General features: G+C 37.3%; 1 protein-coding gene across 3 annotated transcripts in view; it reads right to left on the bottom strand.

Annotated features, from left to right (window-relative positions):
* ADAMTSL1 (ADAMTS like 1) overlaps positions 1-19646 on the bottom strand; it is a 952161-nt gene that overhangs the window by 212959 nt on the left and 719556 nt on the right. For 2 of the 3 annotated variants that reach the window (XM_021927824.2, XM_021927826.2), the window contains 4 exons: positions 13630-13680; positions 9071-9275; positions 7624-7771; positions 4771-4855 (listed from right to left, as the gene is read on the bottom strand). In XM_021927824.2, coding sequence (XP_021783516.2) covers positions 4771-4855; positions 7624-7771; positions 9071-9275; positions 13630-13680 — 489 coding nt within the window. The remainder of the gene's footprint in view (positions 1-4770; positions 4856-7623; positions 7772-9070; positions 9276-13629; positions 13681-19646) is intronic. The other variant, XM_021927825.2, reaches the window with a different exon arrangement.

The raw sequence follows: 19646 nt of genomic DNA, 5'->3' as shown, positions 1-19646 counted from the left end.
TGGATAAAGAGTCAAGACCCATCAGTCTGCTGTATTCAGGAGACCCATCTCACACGCAGAGACATACATAGGCTCAAAATAAAGGGATGGAGGAAGATTTACCAAGCAAATGGAGAACAAAAAAAAAGCGGGGGTTGCAATACTAGTCTCTGATAAAACAGACTTTAAACCATTAAAGATCAAAAGAGACAAAGAAGGCCATTACATAATGGTAAAGGGATCAATTCAACAGGAAGAGCTAACTATCCTAAATATATATGCACCCAATACAGGAGCACCCAGATTCATAAAGCAAGTCCTTAGAGACTTACAAAGAGACTTAGACTCCCATACAACAATAATGGGAGACTTCAACACTCCACTGTCAACATTAGACAGATCAATGAGACAGAAAGTTAACAAGGATATCCAGGAATTGAACTCATCTCTGCAGCAAGCAGACCTAATAGTCATCTACAGAACTCTCCACCCCAAATCAACAGAATATACATTCTTCTCAGCACCACATCGTACTTACTCCAAAATTGACCACGTAATTGGAAGTAAAGCACTCCTCAGCAAATGTACAAGAACAGAAATTATAACGAACTGTCTCTCAGACCACAGTGCAATCAAACTAGAACTCAGGACTAAGAAACTCAATCAAAACCGCTCCACTACATGGAAACTGAACAACCTGCTCCTGAATGACTACTGGGTCCATAACGAAATGAAGGCAGAAATAAAGATGTTCTTTGAAACCAATGAGAACAAAGATACAACATACCAGAATCTCTGGGACACATTTAAAGCAGTGTGTAGAGGGAAATTTATAGCACTAAATGCCCACAAGAGAAAGCAGGAAAGATCTAAAATTGACACTCTAACATCGCAATTAAAAGAACTAGAGAAGCAAGAGCAAACACATTCGAAAGCTAGCAGAAGGCAAGAAATAACTAAGATCAGAGCAGAACTGAAGGAGATAGAGACACAAAAAACCCTCCAAAAAATCAATGAATCCAGGAGTTGGTTTTTTGAAAAGATCAACAAAATTGACAGACCACTAGCAAGACTAATAAAGAAGAAAAGAGAGAAGAATCAAATCGACGCAATTAAAAATGATAAAGGGGATATCACCACCGACCCCACAGAAATACAAACTACCATCAGAGAATACTATAAACACCTCTACGCAAATAAACTGGAAAATCTAGAAGAAATGGATAATTTCCTGGACACTTACACTCTTCCAAGACTAAACCAGGAAGAAGTTGAATCCCTGAATAGACCAATAGCAGGCTCTGAAATTGAGGCAACAATTAATAGCCTACCAACCAAAAAAAGTCCAGGACCAGATGGATTCACAGCTGAATTCTACCAGAGGTACAAGGAGGAGTTGGTACCATTCCTTCTGAAACTATTCCAATCAATAGAAAAAGAGGGAATCCTCCCTAACTCATTTTATGAGGCCAACATCATCCTGATACCAAAGCCTGGCAGAGGCAGAACAGAAAAACAGAATTTTAGACCAATATCCCTGATGAACATCGATGCAAAAATCCTCAATAAAATACTGGCAAACCGGATTCAGCAACACATCAAAAAGCTTATCCACCATGATCAAGTGGGCTTCATCCCTGGGATGCAAGGCTGGTTCAACATTCGCAAATCAATAAACATAATCCAGCATATAAACAGAACCAAAGACAAGAACCACATGATTATCTCAATAGATGCAGAAAAGGCTTTTGACAAAATTCAACAGCCCTTCATGCTAAAAACGCTCAATAAATTTGGTATTGATGGAACGTACCTCAAAATAATAAGAGCTATTTATGACAAACCCACAGCCAATATCATACTGAATGGGCAAAAACTGGAAGCATTCCGTTTGAAAACTGGCACAAGACAGGGATGCCCTCTCTCACCACTCCTATTCAACATAGTGTTGGAAGTTCTGGCTAGGGCAATTAGGCAAGAGAAAGAAATCAAGGGTATTCAGTTAGGAAAAGAAGTCAAATCGTCCCTGTTTGCAGATGACATGATTGTATATTTAGAAAACCCCATTGTCTCAGCCCAAAATCTCCTTAAGCTGATAAGCAACTTCAGCAAAGTCTCAGGATACAAAATTAATGTGCAAAAATCACAAGCATTCTTATACACCAGTAACAGACAAACAGAGAGCCAAATCATGAATGAACTTCCATTCACAATTGCTTCAAAGAGAATCAAATACCTAGGAATCCAACTTACAAGGGATGTAAAGGACCTCTTCAAGGAGAACTACAAACCACTGCTTAGTGAAATAAAAGAAGACACAAACAAATAGAAGAACATACCATGCTCATAGATAGGAAGAATCAATATCGTGAAAATGGCCATACTGCCCAAGGTAATTTATAGATTCAATGCCATCCCCATTAAGCTACCAATGAGTTTCTTCACAGAATTGGAAAAAACTGCTTTAAAGTTCATATGGAACCAAAAAAGAGCCCGCATCTCCAAGACAATCCTAAGTCAAAAGAACAAAGCTGGAGGCATCACGCTACCTGACTTCAAACTATACTACGAGGCTACAGTAACCAAAACAGCATGGTACTGGTACCAAAACAGAGATATAGACCAATGGAACAGAACAGAGTCCTCAGAAATAATACCACACATCTACAGCCATCTGATCTTTGACAAACCTGAGAGAAACAAGAAATGGGGAAAGGATTCCCTATTTAATAAATGGTGCTGGGAAAATTGGCTAGTCATACGTAGAAAGCTGAAACTGGATCCTTTCCTTACTCCTTATACGAAAATTAATTCAAGATGGATTACAGACTTAAATGTTAGACCTAATACCATAAAAATCCTAGAGGAAAACCTAGGTAGTACCATTCAGGACATAGGCATGGGCAAAGACTTCATGTCTAAAACACCAAAAGCAATGGCAGCAAAAGCCAAAATTGACAAATGGGATCTCATTAAACTAAAGAGCTTCTGCACAGCAAAAGAAACTACCATCAGAGTGAACAGGCAACCTACAGAATGGGAGAAAATTTTTGCAATCTACTCATCTGACAAAGGGCTAACATCCAGAACCTACAAAGAACTCAAACAAATTTACAAGAAAAAAACAAACAACCCCATCAAAAAGTGGGCAAAGGATATGAACAGACATTTCTCAAAAGAAGACATTCATACAGCCAACAGACACATGAAAAAATGCTCATCATCACTGGCCATCAGCGAAATGCAAATCAAAACCACAATGAGATACCATCTCACACCAGTTAGAATGGCGATCATTAAAAAGTCAGGAAACAACAGGTGCTGGAGAGGATGTGGAGAAATAGGAACACTTTTACACTGTTGGTGGGAGTGTAAACTAGTTCAACCATTGTGGAAAACAGTATGGCGATTCCTCAAGGATCTAGAACTAGATGTACCATATGACCCCGCCATCCCATTACTGGGTATATACCCAAAGGATTATAAATTATGCTGCTATAAAGACACATGCACACGTATGTTTATTGCAGCACTATTCACAATAGCAAAGACTTGGAATCAACCCAAATGTCCATCAGTGACAGATTGGATTAAGAAAATGTGGCACATATACACCATGGAATACTATGCAGCCATAAAAAAGGATGAGTTTGTGTCCTTTGTAGGGACATGGATGCAGCTGGAAACCATCATTCTTAGCAAACTATCACAAGAACAGAAAACCAAACACTGCATGTTCTCACTCATAGGTGGGAACTGAACAATGAGATCACTTGGACTCGGGAAGGGGAACATCACACACCGGGGCCTATCATGGGGAGGGGGGAGGGGGGAGGCATTGCATTGGGAGTTATACCTGATGTAAATGACGACTTAATGGGTGCAGCACACCAACATGGCACAAGTATACATATGTAACAAACCTGCACGTTATGCACATGTACCCTACAACTTAAAGTATAATAATAATAAATAAATTAAAAAAAAAAAAAAGAGCTTACATTAAATCAATTAATCTAGAAATTTTTTCAACCTGAGAAATTTCTTGGGTCATCGATGAAATTGTTCAATCAATTGTATCTCCTCACTTGTAAAGTGATGTAGCAGCTATGCCTATCAGTGTTTTCTAATGAAATCAATACATAAACTTATCAGCCAATCAATCAACCACTTAATCTACTTTTGTCTCTCTTTGTTTCCTCTTCCGAAGCATCTGGCAAATCTGCGCCTCACGGTGTTACAGATTCCATGGCCTTGATAAAATTGAGCACACATGGGACATAATCAAGTGGGACAAAGAACTAGGTCCACCCCTAATACCAATCCCAGAAAGAAAGGGAAAAGAAAAGTTAATGAAGTTCCTTTGCCCCTCAGGTATACTTTACTTGCTCTTTAATTTTTGTAACCTACTGTATTGCAAAACTGGGAGAATGTGAAAAGCAGCTCAGACTTTCCCATCAAATCTATGTTATATCATCAGCTGCAGCCTGGGCCTTCTCACCTTTGGCCCCTTGCCAAGAGAGGAGGTCCGATTTTGGAGAAGAGGGTAAGCACTACACCTTCATTTACTTACTTTAGGCAAAACAGAAGTATTTACAATGTAATCATCAGTTTTGATAAACACTTTTTGAAACTAATCAATCTTTAATTGAGAGCCAAAAAGCCTCCTTTCACCTTTGGTGAGATGATTACACTTAGTTCAGAACCCATGAAAGCTACAACCAGTGATACACTGCTTTCTTTAAACAAATCAGTTTCAAATGTAGAACAATTTGTGCTTTTAAAACTTACGAGGGCTCCTCTGACACAGCAGCTCCTTCTTCTAGTTCTTGAGCTTGTTTGAACCATGGCAACTTGGCCTCGACTGGAAGTTTCTCTGAGAATTCAGTGAGTGCACATACAAGAGAAGAGGTTAGAACCAATCTGGGATTTTAGGAAAATTCCTTATTCTCGTCGCCAAGAAGTTACTATGTTGACAAACACGAATAATAAGTTTTTAGGTAAATTGCTGCCTCTGATGATGGTTATATCTAGAAAAATAAAATCGAATTTTAAAATGTTTAATAATACTAGTTTGTGTACAAGTTTCCTCTTTATTATGATTAATAGCAAAGGAAAATCCTTTTATTATGAAAGTTGTAAGTGTAGGAGCACTAGCTCAATATGCATATAAAGAATCATCGAAGTATCTTTTCACCATTTCCTCTTGAAAAGGTAGAGCAGCATGTACCTTGGAAAACAAAGTACAATCAATTATATTGTGATACTTTCATAAATTCTAACTTTTTTTTTTTTGCCTTTTAGCTAAGTGTGATCTATGTCACATTGCCAAAAACAAATTCTGTCACTCTGAAATTCACAAAACATTGGTTTAGATATATGACTCATTCAATACTACCCCAAGGCTCACTGACAACTGGAATATGTGCAAATGAGGGCTCATAACACAAAATTTGACTTATTTCGCCTATTTATCTATCTCTGGCCAAACAATTCAAAACAAACTTCTAGTTACTTCCTGGGAAAAAATTGTGGAGGAGAAAAATGAAGAGGGAGGTTATAACTGCTCCTACAGAAGTAACTGCCAAGATTCCCATTCTAGCATATTTATTAGGGTCATTTATGGGGATATTTGCCTTTATAGTGTGAGCCAATGACGCTCTATCACCATTTTATAACATATAATTGCAAGGATGAAAGAAATATGTCTATACATATATGCACCATAGAATTATTTGGTATTTTAATGATGTTTAGAGAGCCAGGCTCACTCCTTAGTTGTGAAAATCCAGATTTGATTCTTGATAGTTAACTGCAAACTGCTTTTCTTTCTGTGAGGTGGCTTGGTGAAGATAAAGCTAATAAATAATTGACTATTTTAAGTTACGGGCATCACTTCTTGTTCTCTATGCACAGCAATTGTTTATAGTCAAAAAGCAAAGCAAGTGAGAAATGTAAAACTGCCAAAGCCAAAAGGATTTGCTCACATTTTAAACACAGCAACACAGTACCTATACATACATCATGTTACAACTACCACAACTAACCCAGTAAATGACTCAGTCGGCCAGGCACGGTGGCTCATGCCTGTAATCCTAGCACTTTGGGAGGCCGAGACGGGTGGATTGCCTGAGCTCAGGAGTTCAAGACCAACCTGGGCAACATGGTGAGAAACCCCGTCTCTACTAAAAAAAAATACAAAATATTAGCCGGGCACAGCATCATACACCTGTAGTCCCAGCTACTCTGGAGGCTGAGGCAGGAGAATTGCTTGAACCCGGGAGGTGGAGGTTGCAGGGAGCCAAGATCGCACCACTGCACTCCAGCCTGGGCAACAGAGCGAGACTCCGTCTTAAAAAAAAAAAAAAAAAAAAAAAAAAAAAGACTCAGTCAATGAAGCTGTCTCTGATGGCGTAAGTTAGCTCTCGGTCTTTCAATAAGGAAGCATTCAGTTTGGCACTAATAGTAAGCTTGCAATACTTTATTGTTCTTTTGAACTAAATCCTGTCAGACACACCCGTGGCAACCTCCTCCCACAGTTGAGGGCGCTGATGATAGTTAGGAGTTAAAAGTAACTTACTGTATGTGGAAGTTACTATATTCCAGGCACTAGGTTAACCACCTTGTCTATGGTATATCTCATTTAACCTTCACATAATCTCTGATTTAGATACTATTATTATACCCATTTTACAGAGGAGGAAACCAAGGCTTTGAGAGAGGTGCATTTATTAAAATAAATCAGGATTTCTGGGGTTTTTTGGTTTCCTTTTATATCGTTAATTTAGATTTTATGATGCCATTCAGTTGCAATTAGGAATACCTATAGTATAATAAAGAGCTACACTGTGACTGATTTTCAGAGAAATTAAATGGCTTAAAGAAATAAAGAAATGGGAGCCATATTTAACATTAAAAATTAAAGGAGATTTAAAGAGTTATTTACTTCTGAATGGTTTGTGACTTTGAATTTTTCTATTCCATTGGCACAGACAAGTAACAATACTTGTACAGAAATCAAATTCGTATTCTTGCTAATCTGAGACACCCAGTGTAATTATAAGAAGTCTGGCTCACTAAATGCTTAGTTCTACACTTCCCTAAAATTTCTTTTTATTAATTCCTGCAATTTCTATTAAATTCTGATATATTTTAAGTTATGGTTCTAGAATTCAGTCTCATATTAATGTTTTAATTTTCAATATAAAAAGCGATAGTTTTCTGTTTCATCAGTTTGAAGTATGAGACTTCCCAATGTACTTCAACCTTAGCAAAACAGACATACTTGGGTTCATTCCCTTGTTTTTAAAGGCAAGAAATGTGGATAGTAAATCAAACATATGTTTCTAGGATATCTGGTCTCTCTTTAAGCAGATACATCTGCATTCTTCAGCAATAGTCCTCAAACAACTTTATGACTTGGGAGATAATTATATAAATATATTTCTACATGTAGTGGTTAATGAAATTTTGCAATCAAAATCATTTGAAAGATTCTTTAAAAGAATCAAATTCCTTTAGTAAAGTTATAAAGAATTGTTACTAAGAATACTTGGGATTCTTAAAAATGTTCTAAGGAGTTTGAAACACATCTGACTACACACAACAATTAACAGGCTGGTAATAGAGCACCTGTCAAGTTACCTTTGGGTTTATAGCAGGGAGTGGGTATGACGCATTCCTCTTTTATGTGGGGCTTTGTTTTTGGGCTACAGCCTCCTGTGTGCATTCCTCGATGGTCGATGCAGAGGACCACACGGTATCTGAGGCCCTGGCCACATGTCACCGTGCACTGGAAAGAGATTGCAAGAGAGAGGAGACTCGTAGGCAAAGCCTTGTTTACTTTTCTTCACTTTGCACCTAAAACTTTTAATCTAAGTTTTCTTTTCTTTTTTTTTTTTTTTTTTCCACACGAGGACTCCTGGTAAACTTACACCATTTCTTACCAGTCAAGGGATCTTTGTTCTATTTGGCTATTTGAGGTGGAGCTCGCTGAAAATTAAATCACTTTCAATTCCATAGCTTTGGATTAATCAGTCAGCAATGTTTAAGTACCCACTGTGTGCAAAGTCTCAAACCAAGCACCAAAAAGAAGAAAGGAGAAAAGAGACTGTAGAGTGTGCTTAATTTTGATTACCAACACTGTATTTTATTTAGTTACTTTGCTAATGACTGCTACTTCCAAAAATATGGGAAATACCTCCACATGGATATGAAAAAATTTAAACTGTGATTATAGCTAAATTATATTGCAGCATTGTCAATCCAATTGATTACATTGAAAGGCAAAAATAATATTTAAAAGAACAGATTGAATGACCAGACGCCCAATGTAGATTGCACCTCCAATGGTTCCCCATGTCTGGTAACGTGTCTAGATGCAGAAAATGTCACAGCTCTGATCTGCTGCCATGAAGCCACAGGGCTCAGTGAAGAGTCTTTTGTCATTTCTGAGGCTGAGGGCACAATGGCTTATTTCATCTTTCTATTTCCTTTGCCACTTTCCTTTCTGCATTAGCAGTCAGGAAACCCTGAATGACATTTTATGTTTAATTACAGCAGGTTTCCTAACATCTATAAGTTTTTTGTTTTAATTATCTTACTTCATTCCAATTTTAATTTTTGTGCTATTTTCATTTCATCTTCCTCCCTCCTCCAATGACTAATATACATAGTTTTAATATCAATCTACTTAGACCCTTTTGGATACAAAGCATAATACATACAAAATGAAATCAAACTTCTGGTCTACTGAGCTCTATCATCAAAGCCGCTTTTACAGATTCAGGATCAGCCATTCAGCCTCAATTACCCTTGAAAGGCAGTTGTTTTCCCTTTGCCATTTGAGGGAACATTGTCTGGGGAACAACAGAGGCTTCTTGAAGAAACTTGAAGAAAGACATTTTAAAAAAAACATCATTTACTTTTGGTCATGCTGGATTTGGGGCATTCCTACTCCAGGAGCTAAGCTGGTAGGCTTCTAGACACTTCAAGAAGTGTGGAGCTGCTCAGGGTACCCGGTGGGGCCATGATGATGAGAGGGAAGAGTGGACTTACTCTCCTAATGAACAAAGAAAGAAGGCACAGTTACCGGAGACCACTCCTGTGCCAGCCATTTAGGGCAGTCAAAAATGTTGCAGGGCTGCGCGATGGGCATCTTAGGGGTGTACATGCATTTCCACTCTTCCACTGAAGTGACATGCCCCTGGATGTCCTCCTCCACACAGGAAACTGCCCGGCTCTGGATGCCCCCCCCACACGAGGAGGAGCACGCGGTCCATGGGGTGGCCTCCCACCTACAGAAGCAAGGGGAGTCATCAGGGCAGACATGCACATTGCTAAGCCTCCTCAGTGACCGGTCGACCAACCCATTCCCCGTGCCTACTGGTAAAATCAGGTTCTGAGAGGCTAAGGTCCAGAGAACCAAAAGCCATCTATTGCCTGAAATCTGATGAGTGAGAGAGAAGGATTCAACACTGGCAAAAGGGCTCTGCAAACCGTGAAGCTCTACACAAATGTAAGCCATTACAGTTCTGAGAGCTGTCCAGAAGGATATCTGTGCTGTCTGTAACCTACTCAGAAGATGTAGGATGTAGTTCTATCCTTCTCCCATAGTTTCAAGATATGTGTATATAAAATTTATTTTCATTAAACCCATTAAGTATCCATCTCAAGACTAAAGTGGTATACTCAGTTAACACTAATGGTTTGCACCTGCAGATACTTTTTATTTTCAATGTAATACTTTATTACTTAACTTCTAGGTATTTTTTTTTTTTAATAGAAGAAGCTCATAAAAGATGAAGGTAAACAAAAGACCCTCTCCTTTGCTTCTGCAATCGTCAGCTTTGGGACCACATAGATTCAGCACAATTCTGATGTTCAAACTGTGCTATCATTATTAAGCTGAGGAGCAGAAGTGTTAATATTATCTACATATTCCCTAACTGTTCAGGGATACTGGTAGTTAGAGTTCCTCCAGTAAATAACTCTTGGAACTGTGAAGAAGTTTGGTTTGGGTTGGAAGGCTAATGGCATCTGAAAGTAGATATATAGTTAAGTAGGGCAGAAAATAACAATAAGTCAAAACATTTAAGAGACTTCCACTGATTTTTTTTCAGAGCTTTAAACAGTTCTGAAGCATTAGGTCCCAGATGCAGAGATATCTTTGCCAAATTCTCTTCTCTCCTCCTGTAGCTTTAGAGAATGTAGAATTTCTAAAAACAGAAACATTGGGACTGAGTGAATTGAGATTATCTTTTTTACATATATTCTGCTTATTGATGAGGATTGCTAAGGAGATTTAAGATTTCTCTTAGAATTATGAGAGATATAATTTTAATGAGAGAAACAAAATGTCACCGGGTTGATCCATTTGAATAGTTAAAATTTTAAAATATTGCACAGGTACACCATCGAGACATTAATTATTCTGTAGTCAAGTTTTCTGTGTACATTGTGAGTTTGATTTCTCTTCTGCATAAGCCTGAATCATGTGTTTTTCCTAGTTACAAAGGGTTTTCCTTCACATTTTCTCTACACTGTTAAAGTTTAGGCAACAACTGTTATCTCCACTGCCAAAAGCCAAGACGTGCTGCCAGATACAATATTTTCCTACGTGTATTTCCCCAGGAGACACATAAGAAAATGTCATGGTAGGGAAACTGAGGCCCTCTGTTTGGCCCTTGGGAGACCTTCTGATCTCTTTCAAGAGAATGAAGTAGCTCTGTAGAGAATTTCTCTTCCCAAGGGGTAAGACAAATTCTCCTTTGTCTCCACACAAATCTCTGCAGGGCTTCCTTCTGGAGATGAATAACAGGCCTGATTCAGATTGAAGTTGGGTTGAATACGTAAGTATGTATTCACATTAGATTTGACCTGACAATGAAGTAGGAATATGTTTTTTAAATGTACATTTAATCACTTAGAATATTAAGATGCCATAAAAGAACACATTTTCTAATTGGTACTCTAAAATTCTCAAGCTTGACCCCACTGAAGGGAGAGTGATTAATTTCTGTCTCAGCACTTGGACCTGACCATAGTGTAATTTCACACATAGCAGTAAGTATCTTTTTCAATGTCCGTGATCATAGAAAGACAAATGAGGCTAATATTATCTCAAAAATTTATACTATGGTTCCAGCATACAACTACAGTTCTATGTGTAGAAAATTATCATGTGAATCCTTGTATAATAACAGGGTTTTGTTGAATCTTGAAGTAAAACATGTCTGTGTGCTTTAAAGAAAGCGTAACAAAAGCTGAGAGAGAGCAGGAGATCTGAAGACGGTAACCAGGTAAGTGCTTGGAATGAAAAAAAAAAAGACATATTCAAGAATCTTATCCTGGAGAACATTGAATGAATTTATATATCATACATTTAAACTCTTTTGGCCTTTAATTTTTTTAAACACACAGTGTGTTTAAGAAATTCTCAAATAAAGCAGGATGCACAAAAGTGACATATATTAATTACGATTATTCAGACTACATCCTCATATTATGTCCAGATATGTGTTACAGTCAAAGGCTGAAAGCAGGAAAGAACAAGGTAAAAATATGTTAATTGTGTTTTATATCTATACTTGTGTTCTTAACCCCATTTAAATAATCGAAATTGCCTTGATTAGTAGGTAGCTGCCATTCGAGAACCATTTTTGAGCCTTAATTCTTCTTATGAATGAAAACACAGCTGTAAAAATAGCTTCCATTTACTAACAGTCTGTCAATATAGCTGAATACCTAACTTTATAACTAGTTCAGTATCAGACATACAAAGGGGTAAGAAATAAAGTTTATTGTTCTTACCCATTGTGATACATAGATATGCCAAGAGTGTATACAAGGACATAGTACAAACACACACCCAGGAGGATCGTTTTAATGTATCATTGGGATTTAGGCATTTGGAGAAAATCCCAACCTATAAGAAATCAATTTTAACCTAATAAAGGCATTAGTTATGCCAGAGAAATATAAACAAGAGAGATCACAGATAAAACAGAAATCTAGAAGTTGTCATTACATAAAACATAAACTTGATGTTGCTTACTCCTGATGTCCAACTTTACCTTTATCGTGAAATAATGAAATGTATGGCTTTCATACAAACAGATACGTATATCCTATGAACACTTAGTTCACAGATACACAAATTGAAACCAAAGGAAATCTTGGTTCAGTTAAATTAATCTTTGCTATTTTCATTAAAATTTTTTCAAGGACAAGAGTTCTGGATAAAACCAGAAAAATGATGCATTAGGAACATTGTGAAGACATTTATTGTCTTTATCAATATAGTCATAGGAAAGTAGGAGGGAGCTGACTAATGACATAGTCACGTAGTGAAAGAATTAAAAATAACAAGAAAAACAAGAAGTATATCTAGTAAAATTCCTTTCCTATATGTGATCATTAGGTGAAAAGTGAGTTGCCTGCCAGTCACTAGACATATTTAAGTAGATGCTGGATGACAATTTTCACTTGTATATATGTATTATATAAACATCGATAGATGTGTATATACATGTGTGAATACATATGCATTGAATATGTGAATGCATATTTGTGTAAATATATATTAAACATATCTGTGGTATATGGTTGTGATTGTTGGAGAAGGAATGGGAGAATGAAGCATCAATGGGGAGTTGCACTAGATGACCTCAAGGGACTTCTATTTGGATTCTAATTCATTAGGTATTTGGAGATTTTTCCATCAAATCTTTACAGTTCAAAATAAAATTATTTTCTGGGCTTGGTTTAATTTGAGATGGAGCAGGCTGCTGTGGATTACTCCAACCATTCATGATCTGATTTAAACCCTTGGTTCTAAATAGCAGCTAATTCCCTGAGGGCCAAATAAGCAAAGAAAATAGACCATAGGTCTACTTCAATCCCAGCTCTAATTTCTGCTCTCTGTGGAGCTGTTTCCAATGCAGGCAACACACTCAGTAGCTAGCGGATTTTTCAGCTTCTCCAGTTTTCTTATGAATATATTATAAAGGGAACAATTTCTTTTAAAAGTTCCTGAATTACTTTCATTACCTTTTTTCTAGTTTTTAAAAGTACTGAACTTTAAAAAAGCAATGCAGCACACTGAATTTTGTTTAGAAAAAATGTTCCCCAAAATGTTTTGAACAATTAGAATATAAAAATTTGCCTTTTGTACTTAATTATAATTTCTTTGAATCAAAAGTGGACATTTAAAGCCCCTATGCAGAATAATACCACATCTGGAATTCCATGTTAGTGGTAGTGCAATAATACTTTAGGCAGTGTTTGTTTAATAGTTAGCAACAGTGCTTTAATGACTAGGGTCCTATTGAGAGGAAAAATAGAAAAGAACAAAGGGAGGGAAAGAAAGACATAACATAAACCCATACACTGTATCTAATCAGAGTGAATTACTGTGTTCACTCCAGTGTAACTTGATTCTACCTTAAAATGGTTTTTGAATGATAAGCTTACAGTCTGAGCAGGCTAGTATTATACAAAAGCAGAACTCAGGATGGATTGCAAAATATACCATCTACCATCTTAAAAACATATAATCTCTCTCTCTTTGTATATGTATATCTATATATATCGATAAGCAGCAGAAGACTAATTTGCTAATTCTAACATCAGGATGATTGATTTACGTACCGAGGAAGGGGATGGTAGAGGTCATAAGGCATGATCTGCTTGTATCCGTCACTGTTAGGAACAATAATGCCAACCCTCTGAGTAGAAGGTACACACAATAAAATAAACACTAAATGATTACATTATACAAATTTTTAATACAAATGCAAAATAACATTAATAACTTATATCTGTAAAACAACACTAAAACAGTTTTATATTTTTATGCCAGCATATGCTTTAGGATGGGGCAAGTTCTTTGAAAGGACACCATTTACTATAATTAGTTCTCTGATTCAAGCAGGAAATACCATTGCAAAGGGTGGTGGCAAGAAAACTTGGCACCTCATCATTAACTATGACACAATAAGGTTGTAAATGTTCTTTAATCCCCAAATTATACATCCTATGAGGTCATTCTTATTATCATCATTATTCATGTTACTTCCAGATGCTTGCCAAGCAATTACAGTAACTGTCTCACTTCTGATGAAAGAGAGAGCTATTCAAGCCAGAGAACATGTACCTCAGAATTGACAATACTACGTAACTGCATTAGCTAGATTTCTTCTCTTGGCAGATCTAGGGATTTCACTAATACCTGGAAAGTAGCCACTTGGGTATTTTATAAGGGGAGGGGGAAACTACTGAACATAGTAGGCAATTATTAGCAAAGGGAAATTTCCTACCAAAATAAAGGTAGGCAGTTAAAATGAGATATTATGAAAAGTGGGTTTTTTGGTCTATGAAATATTATACAGTGTTAACTGCTATTGCAGTGATGGTTGTGATTGTCATGGCTTGTTAGTACATCTAGGACCCTGGGAAACCTGTGAGGTTTAGAGACAGAGTGACTGCTCAGGATCCACAAGACATATCATAGGCCGTGTGGAAGTTCCTGGAGGCCTTTAGGATCCCAACAAACTACTCTAACCTACTTCACTGATTTCGACTAAAGTCTCCAACTGGTAAGACTGGTGGGTCCCTCCAGAGGTCTAATTGTCCAGTTTGTGGCAGACTGATGATTCATGGTTTTTGGATAAGACTACTAGTGCAACAGCACCTTCATCAAGAGTAGGAGATGGAGATGCACAGATGTAGAGCATGGTAGCGCATAAGTGGAAGATGCTTATTTTGCAACTGATAAAAGATAGAAAGCTATTGAAGGAACTCATGTATTCTATCTGTGCCTCTGGGATAGATGGATGTATATATATTTATATATCTATATAATATCTATATATTCAATATAAATATGTTTATCTTTATATTTAAATAAATAAAGACTTCCATTTTTACCCATTCCTCTGATATAAGATGATATAGTAGGTTTAAAAAATATGGCTAGCAAATCCAGGTGTTTGGGTAGAAAGAGTGAACCATGAGTGTGGATCACAAAGATAAAAACAGCACTGGCTGGAGATGATGAACGGTAAGAAGGAGAGAGAGGGGGATAAAGGGGCCTGCATAGTTTCTGAAGAAATTACTGAAAGGTAAGGGGATACATGAGAGAAGTCAAATTTTGTTTTTTAAAAAATAGGAAACAAAGTGATTAAGATGGATATCTATTTGCAGGAGGGCAAGTCATTGGAGTACTAACTTATTTATTTTACATGACTAAATTTTCTGTATTTATTTGTGTGAATAAGTTTTTTTATACTCATTTCTGTGAGAGAATTTTCGTGGTGTGTGTGTGTGTGTGTGTGTGCATGTGTGTGTATTAACCTTCAGTAACAATGTATAAGAAATGGGATGCTGCCTTTTGGGCATGCTCAAAATCCCACAGTTCTTCACACAAGAATGAAATGAACAGTCTTTAACCTTTTCTGTTTTTTGAGTTAACCATCCTATTTTTTTCTACCTTCTGACAGATAAGAAATCAGGTGAAAGCTTAATCCTTCCTTATGTTAGAATCATTCTAATATCTAGTAAGAATCATTTTTACATCTAGTAATAAAGGGAACTTTTTTCTAAAAGGACTATATTTTAAAGAATGCCAATCACCTTCCACAGTTTTTCTAGTAAGTTTGTACATACACTGTTATCTAATAGTAGTCAATTAAGGAATAAATCAAGATGACTTTGAAATTATATTTTACCTTACTCTAGTATCTTTATTCATGCTACATCAATTTCTAAATGCAGAAATGCATACCATAGACTTCTCTCCCGAAAAAATTTATGGCTGTAATTTGTCATCTTCAATATTAGAATAAACTGTTGCAGATCTCTGTCAATTGATTTATCAGCTGATGATATTTAAAATGGAGACAGTAACATTGAAGGAGACAAGCTGAAGTGAAGGAGAATAAAAGGGAGAGTGTACAAAATTCAAGACGTTGAACTTTGCTTTGGACCGATTTAGAAATTATGTTTTTGTTTGAACAAGGAGCTTGAAACCTGGATTCAGCAAAACTATAGCTATATTTGTCTTCTATGACATGGGTCATGGTGAAGACTCATAAAATGACTCTATAGCACCTGTGAAAACAGAAAGATATCAAAACAATGGTGCTCTGTCCAGTCCTGCTAATGCATATTCGTGTGCATGGGCTCAGCTCTCTCTGGGGTTCATGTCATGGCCCTAGCCTTTCACTACACTGTTACTGGGGGGAAGCAAGCTTGCCTGAAGTTAACTTCCTATTGCTTACCTATTGCTTACTTTTTTTTCTTAGGCAAAGTGCGAATCATAAATAATAATGAAAAATAATGTAATTTCGGGACTTTAAGAAGTTCTCCCCATGTTTAGGTCTCCATGTGGGTGTGTGTGCGTATATGCATGCATTCAGACATGCATCTGAATATGTGGGGTGTGGTGAAGGAGGCAAAAATGATTTTTAAAAATGATCACAAAGGGAAAAGATAGAAGAAACAGTTGGCTTGGGGGTAAAACTCATTCTCTACTGCCTTCACTATGCTGACCACCACGCTCACAGTTCTTACATTGTTTCTCTTACACTGGCAGTAACATGACTCCATCTAATATCCCCATCATCAGGGGTTGTGGTGGTAAGAAGAGAAGGTGAGCATGAGCAAGTGATCATTCTGGAGTGATGTGGTATATGTAGAAAAGGCATCCCACCTCATCCTCTAAAAATACATGTCTTACTGAATTGTCCAATGACAATTCAGGAGAATGATTCAGTTATGACAAGTTTATATAATGAAACATTATGCAGCACAAGGACATAATGGTTTTTGAATCATTTTTAATGACATGGAAAAATGCTCAAATGTAATGTTAACTAAAAATAATTGACTATGAAATAGAATGTATGATACGATCTATAATACTAAGAAAATATATAGATGGCGTACATATCTATGCATTTTCATAACTTGCATATGTGTGTTCCTGTGACACATGTATACACACATGTATACATGCATATATGTGTGTACACACATATGTATACATGCATATATGTGTGTACACACATATATAAAAAACTCTCAACAGTGGTTAGTTATTGGTGTTTGGCTTATGAGTATTTTTTGCTTTCTTTTTAAATGTTTTTCTCTTTTCTAAGCTTTCTATATTATCTTTTACAATCACAACAATTAGAATATTCAAGTATGAAAAAATTCAAATCTAAGAAAGCAAAAGACAGAAACTTTGGAACTATGATGTAAGTGGATGAAATGAGGCCATCACCTCAAATTCCATGTGTCATTTCAAGATCATTGAGTCTGTGCAGAAGTGATCTAAGATGCTACTTTAGAACAGAGTCCCCAGTGTTAAAAAACAAAAAACAACAACAAAAAAAAAACAAGCCAAAATTGGGCTCACACTGATCAGTTGTAGAATTTAACTATTGTGATACATCTCTCTTTACAAGAAAAATCCTAAAGTAGTTAAGTCCATGGACACCTAATTTACTGGGGTTCTGGTTTTTTGTTTTGTTTTGTTTTCTTGTTTTTTGAGACGGAGTCTCACTCTGTCGCCCAGGCTGGAGTGCAGTGGCGCGATCTGGGCTCACTGCAAGCTCCACCTCCCGGGTTCACGCCATTCTCCTGCCTCAGCCTCCTGAGTAGCTGGGACTACAGATGCCCGCCACCATGCCTGGCTAATTTTTTGTATTTTTAGTAGAGATTGGGTTTCACCATGTTAGCCAGGATGGTCTCAATCTCCTGACCTCATGATCCGCCCACCTCAGCCTTCTAAAGTGCTGGGATTACAGGCATGAGCCACTGCGCCCGGCCAGTTCTGTTCTTTTTATAATGAAAATGAGCCATAAACAGATCCTTTTATGGTTTCAAGGGTTTCTTTCAGTGAATCTCTCAGGACCTCTTGCCTCTTCTCTGGAACTGCAAATCTTCATTTCTGACTTCCTGATAACTAGATGTGCTCTAGGCTTTTCAAGCTCAGTGCATCCCAGACAATTCATTATTTGGCCCTGCTTCTTCTCCTGTGATCACGACTACCATTCAGACATGGCCATTCTCCTATCCACTGTACACTGGGGCTATCTTCACCACTCAGTTCTTCCAGTTGTCATCGCAACACCAGCAATGTTTGACAAGTAGATCTCCTCCTGACACAAGTTCAGGCACTTTCATACCAGTCTCCTAACAAATCAATCCAGTCTACTCTGCTGCCAAAGCACCTAATATTTCACTTCACCATTTAGACGACTCACGTGGTTCCATAATGCCCACTGAAATTTATTAGTCGAATGCTACTTCTCCTAAATTCTTGCTATTTTCTCTCTTAACATCTAGCCAGAAATTCTCTATCCTTCTTCTCAACACCCGTAATACTAACTCCTCTCCTCACTTTTAACTGTGTACTGTTGGCCCTTTATATCCATGGGTCCTGCATCCATGGATTCAACCATAGCCTGAAAATATTTGAAGAAAAAAAATGGATGGTTGCATCTGTACTGGATATGTACAGATGTTTTCTCTCATCATTATTCCCTAAACATTATAGTATAACAATTATTTACATAGCATTTATACTTTATAAGGTACTATACATAATCTAGAGATGATTTAAAGTACACAGAGGATGTATATAGGTCACATTCAAATACTACACCACTTTATATATGGAAGACACTTGAGCATCTGTGGCTTTTGGTATCTGTGGAGGTGGGGATGGGGTGGGTCCTGGAACCAATCCCCCATGGATACTGAGGGCCAACTGTACTAACTTCTAACTATTGCACAAGTTTTTCTTTAGTTTATCACCATGAGTCAGAAGCTATATTGGTTCTTTATTGCATCTCTTAGGACAGTGTTCTGCACACAGGTGATTAGTAAATAACCATTGAGTGAACTTATGTCATCAGTGTGCAGATGCAAAGGCTAGTAACACAACCCCATCCAAAATTAAAACAAAAAAGCAAAAACAAGTTTTTAAAAGCTAGTTAGGAAAGGAGGGAAAGAAACTCCCTAACTGCCACTGTTGTGCACATATTCAGTCCCACGCCTTGCCTTTTGCTGGCCCTGCCATCTTTGAGAGAGGGCAGTCTGACATGGAGCGTGGTCTGGTGGTTTAGGAAGGCTGTTCTGGCAAGCAGGGGTGATTGCCTGATGTGAGCAGAGAAAGGACAGATTGGTGACTGTACTTCTATCCTGCTTAGGTTACCTCTGTATCTTTTCATTGGCTATCTCCCTGAAATAACTCTGAAAGCTTTTTAAAAGATCTTCTTTTCTCCCTTTCTCATGTGTCTTTCAGATACCACGCTGCTTTGGACAACTCAACCTGCCCTGGACACTGTGGGGGCCTAGATTCTAGTTTATTCATTTTTACCTTTGCCATGGCACCAAGCACAGAACCTTTCACAAAATAGGTGACTATATTTTTTAAAAAATGAACAAAATTGTGTGTAGTAGAAGGGTCTCTTGTATAGAAAATGGTGCTCCATCTTCTCTAGATGACCTCAGGGCAATAGAAACCAGTCTATCTCTAAGCAACAGTTTAGAAGAGTGCAGAAGAGAAATAATAAAAAGTTGGAAGAGATAAAAGCACTTTACTATTTCATGAGTAGCAAAGCACGGAGGATCTAGCCATAATGAGGAAAAGGATCACA

This window comes from Papio anubis, chromosome 13 (genome assembly GCF_008728515.1).
Source record: "Papio anubis isolate 15944 chromosome 13, Panubis1.0, whole genome shotgun sequence".
Taxonomy (NCBI): Eukaryota; Metazoa; Chordata; class Mammalia; order Primates; family Cercopithecidae; genus Papio; species Papio anubis.
The sequence above is the reverse complement of the archived record's forward strand: the minus strand, read 5'-3'. Positions and strand labels throughout refer to the sequence as shown.